Genomic DNA, 9435 nt, shown 5'->3' on the forward strand with positions numbered 1-9435 from the left:
TACGTCTAAAGCTTGGAAGACCCCCTAAATAAAGTATAACCTTGTATAGTCCTCTTATTTTAAGACCGGGGACAACACAGAGGGATTAAATGGCTTCACCAACGGCAACAACTACATAATCCCCCTCCCATGAACAACATTTCACAAAACACCCAACAAAAAAAGAATAATACAATATTGGATCCTTCCCTGATGTCTTTGGACAATATTATTATTTCGTTTCTCAAACTTCAGGAAACTCCTCAAGTATCAAGCTGTGGAGAGTTTCTCCACGTAAAATGTGGTGTGTTGCGCCACGGACCATTGGTTGCACACAACTGTTTTGAACGAAGGAAATCAATACAGACAATTCACAATACTACAGTGCGCGTTGGAAGGGGTCGCGCACTGTGATTGGTCAACACATTGCAAACTCTTGGATGGGGCACAAATGTGAATCGACCGTATGTTTTGGAGATACATGTAGTTTTTGCCATGCACGTGGCTTAGGGAAGTATAGGAGCAAATTAAATTATCTTCTTGTAATCGACCGTATTAACCGTAAAATCGACCGTAAAACTACAACGGGTATCCTTAATCCATGCTCAAATCAGTCAATGGACAAAAATAAAATAAGGGCACAAGATGTTATCCTTTTTCGAGAATTGCCCTCCCTCAGAACGTGGTTAATGGAAAAATAAACATGAACCATTTTACAAGACATATGCAGCGCTCATGTAGGTATATACTGAAATTTGCCCATTAGTGGTGTTAGTGAGCACCGGGGTTCCTTCTACAAAGTCCGTATTGCTTTAGTCTTCTTAAAAGTGTTCTGTAGTTGATACAGTGGATAAAATTCTTGTGAAGTAATTGGAGGATTTATTGATATTCAAAACCTCTAGAGAAATAATATTTAATCACAGCTTCTTCATAAAACCCCACTTCACTTTCTGCATCCGAGTCTGATGCACCTTCTTGAAATTCTGTGGAGTAAATATATCATGCTTAATTGGGCAATTGGTCATGGTAACACTTTTTTTTATAATAAAACAAGAAGTATTGGGGAGTCCAATATACGGGCAACCCAACTTTTTCCCTATAGTAATAGCAATAATGATATTTTTTGTCAAGTCCGCCAAAAATCAATGCTCAGGACGCTTCGAGTAGATCACATAGCCTATTGAGAGCAAATAAACAAAATTGGGCTAAAAGCTACTTTAAAAACAATGGGCAATTAAAAAATAACTTAACCAGTAAAACGTTAAGAAAGTTCCAACACGCTATTTAGCTAAACCAACCACGAAAAACATGTACGTTTAAGATTAAGCCACTGTAATTTATAACAATCTTTTTAAAACCCACAAAGATAAGAGACTGATAGATACAAACGAAACACAGCTGGAGCAAAACCACCACAACAGGGGGACATGGGCAAACTCAGAAACACAATTAGCCAGAAGTTAGTTAAGCAAATGGTTTGGTGTGTCATCTATCGGAAGCAATAACATGTCCCAAAATGTAAGTTCGGAGCATTTTCTAACAAAGCATTAAGAACACTCAGACCACGAATGCAGTCATAGGATTTGTGCACTGGGTGATGTCTGTGTACATGCGTTGAACTCTCTCCGTGCGTGGTTTGCACCCTCTCCCAGCTCCTATGATATTGGAAAGAAAGAGTTCTAGTTTGAATAAAGCAAATCATTTATAGCCTATACATATCAAGCACAACAATCGAAGATGACGAATAGCTAACCCTGTCCACAATGGGAGCAGAAGTTGCCCGTATTTCTGCCGTGTCGGCAGGTGCTGCAAAACATGGTTTATTATTATGCATGGTGTTCATGCAATAATAATAAACTTTACCGGTGTGCTGACCACTACACTTAATAATATCCCATGGTTCACTGCGTCTCACACATCTGCACATGCATGCTGCACAGCTAGAATCTCAGTTCAGAGTGTATGGAAACGACGGTCCATGTACGTACGCGTGCGACATGGCCCTTTTGCTTTTGCCGTGACCATTTTGCTTTTGCCGTGACCCTTTTGCTTTTGCCGTGACAGTTGTGAGCCACCGTATGTTAGCTTAGGCTCGCAAATATGCTCAAGATGCGCTATTGGGCAGTTTGAAAATGTTCGATCACTCATATCCAGTAGCTTATCACGATTTCGATTGCAGGGAAGCAAAATAGCGACCTTTTTGACTGACTGTCAGTGTTATCATCGGTGAAAAACCCTTAACCCTCCAAACAAAAATGCCAGCATCGTTTGTAGAGCGACAGTGCTTTCCAATTCCCATAAATGGATCAGATTGGAGGTCCCTTCTTTCCCCCCATAGCCTGTATTACCCTCACCCTACCCCCCCCCGCTTGCACGATTTTACACCACTGCGATAATACAGTGTTACCAAGCCCTTATATAAGGTTGGAGGAGGAAGTACGACACCGTCAGCAGACTGTATGAGCAACCATCAGCAATGGAAGGGGCTCAATTTTCACGTTTTTCAGATTTTTGCGTCATTTTAGTCTCTCCAAGTGGAAGCATAGCATGTGTTATAGTTGCTGTGATATTGTTATGACCCATATGCCAAAAATAGGAAAGAAAAATTCAGCTTTTCCTGTTTAATGGTACAATGAGGCGTCACCCAATGTCCCTTTCGTGGCTCCGTACAAGAGCCGATATGCATGTTTACAAACGCGGTGTCTTTGTAAAGGACGGGTCGACGAGAACCTGCTTGAAATAGAGTGAAGTAGAAAGCGTAAATTTCAAGAGTGCAGTCCAGGGAAAACTTTGTGCAAAGTTTGGGGGGGGGGCACTTCTGGATGATTCTTGAAGATATAAAGACAGTCGCACCTCAAAGAGCTGTGTTTATGAACTCTCTTTCCTTTATTTCAATTTCCAAATCCCAAATTGTGGTCTTTCCTCCTCAACCAACAAAACCAACGGACTACATTCCTCTTAAGATTCCTGAGGATTATTTTATTTTCAAAGAGAAATAAAGTTAAACATTTCAACAAGGAAACCTCCCACAAGGCTCGAGGAGTCGTCTTCTCTAAAGATGTTAGTAGAACCATTTTCCCACAGGAAAGGCCATAGTATCCCAGATAGTTGTCTATTTAAACAAAGCAAAACAAAAACGCCTACCTATGAAAGCCCAATCGTGCCAATGAAGTATAAAAATTCGAAATAACAAATAACGAATTTGTTTTAACGAATTACTATTCGTAATAACGAATTACCAATTCGTAATAACGAATTACTAATTCGAAATAACGAATTACTTCAGCCTCCAGATGGCGCTGGTTTGCATTAACTCTTATGTGATTCGAGGCATGCATGCTTCATACGTCTAAGGTGCACCCCTAACAATAAATTTCCAGAGACACCAATGATAAAACGTCTTATTTCAAAATTATTTTGAAAATACTTACAACTCTCACAGGTGTCCAAGCTGAACAGCAAAATGATGTTTGACATGTCCTCCTGTTTGACATTTTCCTTTCAATTTTTAGTGGGTTGACCGATGAATTTTTGAGAAATTCTCACCCAAAGCAGACCACCCCTAACATGAAGAAATTTCACTGTCCGGAAAAGCAGCCTTTTTGAAAATGCATCCCTCTGCAAAACAGCTAAATAGTGCCACTTTCGGACCCAATTACATCCAAATTGCTCAGAAGTGGAGCTCTGGGTCCAGGCCAGAGGTTCAATGCCATTTTTCTTCAATTCCCCAATCCCATGGTTCTCAGAACTCTCCAATAAAGAATATGTTGAGTGTATAACCTATATTAACGAGCTCGACGGAATTAAGGCCTGTTTGTGTTGGTGCACCCCTAATCGAATATATCTCTGTGATTCCCATGGCCACGGGCGCCTAGCACGCGTTTGATGTGGACAAATAAAGGGCGCCATCTAGGGGCTATGTGGATCAGCACGTAATTCTTTATTACGATTTAGTAATTCGTTATTACGAATTGCTTATTCGTTATTTCGAATTAATAATTCGTTATTACGAATTAGAAATTCGTTAAAACGAATAGTGTCAGGCTGTAAATGTATACTTCATACACACCCACAAAAACTAACACGTCACATTTTCTGAAACTTAAACCAAGTGGTAATTGCCCCGTCACAATACATTTAATAAACAGTTTGTTATCCACAACACGTCTAGTATTTCTTGATTTCAAGGTGAAATTGAGAGGACAAAATGGAATATCTGTATCGGTTGGCAGATTACATTATAGAATTTGATGAAAAGAAGTCGGCACATTTTTACTGTATGCAAAATAATTAGAATTAGACTGTGTCATTTGTTAAACCCCGGCCTTTGCAGGTCCTATGCTACCCATTTGATGGGCGACGCACGACGGACGACGCACGACGGGCGACGCACGACACACGACGGGCGACGCACGACGGGCGACGGAAAATGGCATGTGTGGAACTGGTGAATGGCAGAATTGGGACACAACAAAAAGCAAAAGGCGACGCACGACGGGCGACGGCAGATATGGAATTCCATAGAGATCCCGACTCGAGGCAAGTCTACTTTGCCGACTGTCTGCGTCAAGTGTAGCCGTGATATCCCCATGACTATGGCCATACACAAATGCATGCTGGCATGACCATAGTCTTGGGCCAAGACGGCAGAACTCGATAGCGGACTCTATCGAGCATATGGGTGCAGCCCACAAATTCAAGCAATAATTTCCACCAAGCTCATTAGCATTAAAAGTGCTTCCACAGTATCTTTTGAAAAAGGGATTGTTTGAGCCCCAAAATGGTGAGATTGCGTAATATTTGCCAGGTTCAAGTCCCGGGTTCTTTGGGGTTCCATCTGAGAGCAGAAGGGATATAAAAATACTGTTGAAAAATGTTCCCAAAGGCCCGAGGAAGTCTGTGTGCTGACTTTGGAACTTCGACTTTTGGGGCCAGGGTTGGTTTTGCTTTGGGTGAATAATTAAAAATGTAATAGGTTAACCCCCCGAAAATTGAAAAGAAACTGAAAGATTGAATACCAAATAATAATTACATTTTTGTGTGAGCCACCCCAGGGATGTTGGCTTGAATGTTATTGAACTCTGAACAATGGTGATTTTACACTGTTTTCAATGAGGCCTGAACCAGTGGACTGTATTTTATTTTTTTTTTATTTTATTATACTTTCCACTGGCTTTTGTAAAACAAGACCAAAAAATTAATACATTAAAAACATATACATAAAACATTTGACATGACACAACAATCAGATGACGGGTAGAAAAAAAATCCAAAAAAAGCCAGTGAATGGCAATATGGAACAGGTGACCAGCACCTCTACAGAGCCATCCCACCACATGATTACCCCCATATTATGCCGCGTAAGCCGATTTCTATTGCGCCCCCTCGTGATTTAATTTCACCAATCGACGGCTCGATTGGTGAAATTAATTCACGAGAAGGCGCAGCAGAAATCGGCGCGCGCCGCCGTGGCATGTGCTCGATCGAGTCTGATCGCAGTTCTTCCGTCTTGGCCCAAGACAAGCATGACCGGCGTGCACTGTCCCTGTCGCTTAGTTCCACTTGCCAATTTTCTCCTTAGTGCTTAAATATTACACCCTTACGATCAACTAAATAGCTGACCGTCAATGAAATGCATACAATTGGAGTAGACGTTTGGCAACCTAAAGCACATTTCCCGCAAAAATCACGGAATTTCGGACGCCATTTTTGTTTCAATTTCAGTCTGCGTTACAAACGCCCAGGCTTTAAGCCAGGCTTTAAGCCTGGTCGTTTGTCTTTTTTATTATACACGGACGTGTATAATAAAATCTGGACTCGCAATGCCCTTGATATAAAGAATCATTGAATCCACCCGCGGTCATTTTACCGAGCTTAATACAAAGCTTTCCTGACAATGCCCGCCTTTGTTCTTCCTGACGTCAATTGAAGGGAGCCAACCCACGCTTTTGTATTCGGCTCGGTAAAATGGCCGCTGGTTGGCTTCTCTTTCATACAAAGGCGTTGCAAGTCCATTTTTTCAAATATACGTCCGTGGTTTAATGGCTGTAATACCAAGTCAAGAATCTCTCAAAAGAAAGTCATATGAATACAAGTAGTTCGTACATCACAATTTCAATCATTATGGTAAAAAAGCTCTTTAACTCTTGAATATCTGACCTAGAAACGTTAGATTTCTTGCTCATAAAATGTGGAAATCTGACTGATATTAAATAGAGGAAGGCCCAGAGATACGTACAGCATGCATGGCAACAACAAAGAGTGACCGAAATGGAATTCAACAGGACCAGAAGAAGCTTTTTAAGAGTTTGCATTTTCAAATCCTTTTTCATACAGCTTTTTGAAGCCTATAGGCCTACATAATGCTACGCACCGTTGCGTCATGCATTGAAATGGCTACGCGATAATTCCATTAGGGACTGCAGTAGAGATACTGACCACCCATTACACGGCCATTGCCCATATGACTGTCGATGGTCAGTGTTATCAGGGGACTGCCACATTCTTTTGGCACAGTAACCTCCGAGAAATCGTTGTCCAAGCAGAGGGTATCTCTCCAATCTGCATTTACTCCTTTGTCAAAAGAATTTTGCAGTTGAGTGCAGAAACGGACTTGCCCTGACGAATCATCTGCGAATTGATACGGGAGACAAAAAGAACTTCGTCAGACCTATCTAAGCTATGCAAAGATTGCATTACAGTGAATGAAGTATGTCACGAATATTTTGTGAACACCTTGACAATGTGGTGTCCCAAATGTATTAAGGTTGTGTTTAAATATAAGATTTGGAACTTGTAGGAAGCATCACTTTAATAATAGGCAACAATGCAAACAGTACTAAAACTGTTTAAAGAAATATACGCCAGATGAATGCTTTTCTTGGACAAACTGTTGCTTCAAGCGCATTTATCGGTATGGTACCGACAATTAGCCTGAAAGTGTACTCCCTGATGGCGCTCTTTCGGAATCCTTGGGTAGGAAAAATTAATGTGCACAAATTTCAGTGTTTGAAATTATTTTTCGTTCATTTACTTCTTAAAAATCACGCCCAAAAGGGGTCTTTGTATGTACCAGCATATCAATTTATAGAACCTAAAAACTGCATGATCTGGAAGTGAAATATCGTACCAATTAATGAAATTATTTCTTACCTATCTACAGGAGTCTTCGCTAAAGTATTACAGGAAAAACACTCGAGTGTTTCTTGGGGTGGTTTCAGTTCAGTTAAAAACCATTCTTCCAAAAATTATACAACGCAACGGAGCAGTCCTATGTAAAATCCCCCACTTATATTCATTTACTCCCCTAACTGTTGTTAATTGCCACATTCTTGGATTTTATGGAATGAGTGACTTGTATGTTCGTGAGGATGTTGCTTATCGGGCTTCTGCTGGTCTATCGGTCTCATCCAGTATATTCACTGTTGGGTTGTCCCAGCCTACCTTGTAGGAATTCAAAGTCCCACTCACTGATTCCATCCATTGCAGACAGCTTGTAGCTGTGCGGGTCCTTTGTGAATTCCATCACATCTTTAAAGATAAAAATGATGATAACCTACGTTCACTGACTGCATTTACTTTTTTAGACAAGGAAAGTACAATGGTAGGCTACATTCTGAAATGTGAGCAGTAGAAAGTTTATCAAAAATGAACTTAACGTGTATACTCACACAGGCACATTAGTCCATTGGCCCGCACTGTGAAACATTCTGCGCATGCACTTTGATCTTTCGTACACGTAACATTCAGCATGGAAAATTCCTAAGAGATGAAGGAACATACTTGACTGAATCTGGTCATTAGACAAATTCATGTTCCGCACTCTGAATAGATAATTCGGTTACAAGCTGCGAATCTGCTGAGAATCTGCTGATACGGCGGCAATTCTTGCAAACAACTATTAATGCTGAGTTAATCATGTCTGGCAATGAAACCAAAATTACTCAAAATCGCCCAAAGGCACCAAAGCTCGTAAGCCTGCATGAAGAAACGTGTAGAAAGGAAACAATGAGAACATAGAACATCTCCACGATGAGAGTAAGTTAAAGGATTAGTGGTGGGAGGAAAACCCCCAGAAAAATATTCTGAGTAAAACCCCATGATCAGGTAGAGACTGAAAAACCAATCCACGTGTGGGGCAAGCCGAGAATCGAATACGGGCCGCAAAGGTGAACGGGGGGGGGGACAACAAAACCAAAAACAAAACACACTTTTTCCCACCAAAAAAAAAACCTATCCCCCCAAAACTACGCAACCCTGAGTTCCCGAATACTTATAATAATATGGGTAGCTATTATCAAGGAGTAAAACTTACCATGTTGCTATTTTTAAAATCGCTAGTCACCGCGTCATAATTACAGTTAACTCCCCTGTAGAGCATTATTGCCAACAAAAAATGTACTGCTGTTAACATGATCGACGATCAATTGACCACACAAGCTGCTGTGATATAAATATGCTCAATAGTAATTTTTCTGACTCAGCTTCCTTTAAAATACCATAGATGTCTGTTGCATAATGTATATTTTTATGGTCTATATTTGCATTTACTTGCATTCATTTCCGATTTAGAGTATTCTTGAGTGATACGGTTGAGTTGATCTTTGCAAGGGCTTCATAAACTGCATTACGTAGCCTATCCTACAAAGAGGTCGTGTCCAATACAGGTAGATCGTTGAAAAAAAAATGCATTGTCCTTCCTCTCAATTAATGACTTTTAGCGATCATTCAAGGCTGCGCTATGGTGATCAGGTTTTAAATACGTGTATTTCGTTTAATTTACCCACCAATTCCGGAAACAATGATTATTTGCATTGGGTGTCATTTTCATTTTTTGATCTTCTAAACAAACCGATGCAGGCAAAAGTACCAAACCAACCAAATACGAGCACATCAATGTCAAAAATAAGAAATGCATATACATGATTGTCCATGTGAAAATAATTGAATTGTGAAGGGAGTCCTAATAAAGTACATTTTAATAGCTTCCCATCAGAGAATTTCGAATTCAGAACATATTCTGATTTTCTCAAGATTTGCTGCACTGTAGACACACCCAGTTACAGCCAAGACCCATTTCTAGCACTCCCTTGCTGCTGCTTTATCCTATTGCGGTCACTATTATAGTACGAGCTAGTACGTGAACTCGGTGCACAACGCATGTACATGTATTCTCCACTACATGGTGCTACCTGGAGATCCTGCAGTGGTAGATGTGCTGTTCTGGGTCAGACCAAACGCATCATCTCCCTGGATGAAGTAGGCATAGGGTGTGGGCTGGTCATCATTGGGTAGTGGATTTGGCCCTGCGACACTCATCAAGACACATTTGATTCAGAACTCCTTGAGTTATGAATCACTCCTTGAGTTCTGAATCATTGAAGATCTGGGTGTCTGCCTTGTAACCAACCCCACCAGAGGAACTTGTAGTGAGCATCTATCAGATCCATGAGGGCC

The 9435-nt window shown here is 40.7% G+C and overlaps 1 protein-coding gene across 2 annotated transcripts; it reads right to left on the reverse strand.

Moving 5' to 3' along the window:
* Window positions 1–44: 44 nt before the first annotated feature.
* Window positions 45–8526, reverse strand: LOC110977241 (uncharacterized). Of its 2 annotated transcripts, XR_015424560.1 has the most exons (5): window positions 8294–8526; window positions 7650–7740; window positions 7423–7509; window positions 3411–6609; window positions 45–1634 (listed from the first exon to the last, which is right to left on the reverse strand). XR_015424560.1 is itself a non-coding variant. In XM_022231187.2 (4 exons), exons 1-4 carry the CDS (start codon window positions 8390–8392, stop codon window positions 6392–6394), a joined length of 495 nt encoding a protein of 164 aa, XP_022086879.1. In that variant the 5' UTR covers window positions 8393–8526; the 3' UTR covers window positions 2400–6391. The 2 variants fall into 2 exon arrangements, 1 of the variants encoding a protein (XP_022086879.1); XM_022231187.2 differs by lacking the exon at window positions 45–1634 and having other exon boundaries at window positions 2400–6609.
* Between the last annotated feature and the right edge of the window lie 909 nt (window positions 8527–9435).

Source organism: Acanthaster planci, linkage group LG02 (assembly GCF_054643075.1).
Source record: "Acanthaster planci isolate LZ-2023a linkage group LG02, COTS_SCS, whole genome shotgun sequence".
Taxonomy (NCBI): domain Eukaryota; kingdom Metazoa; phylum Echinodermata; class Asteroidea; order Valvatida; family Acanthasteridae; genus Acanthaster; species Acanthaster planci.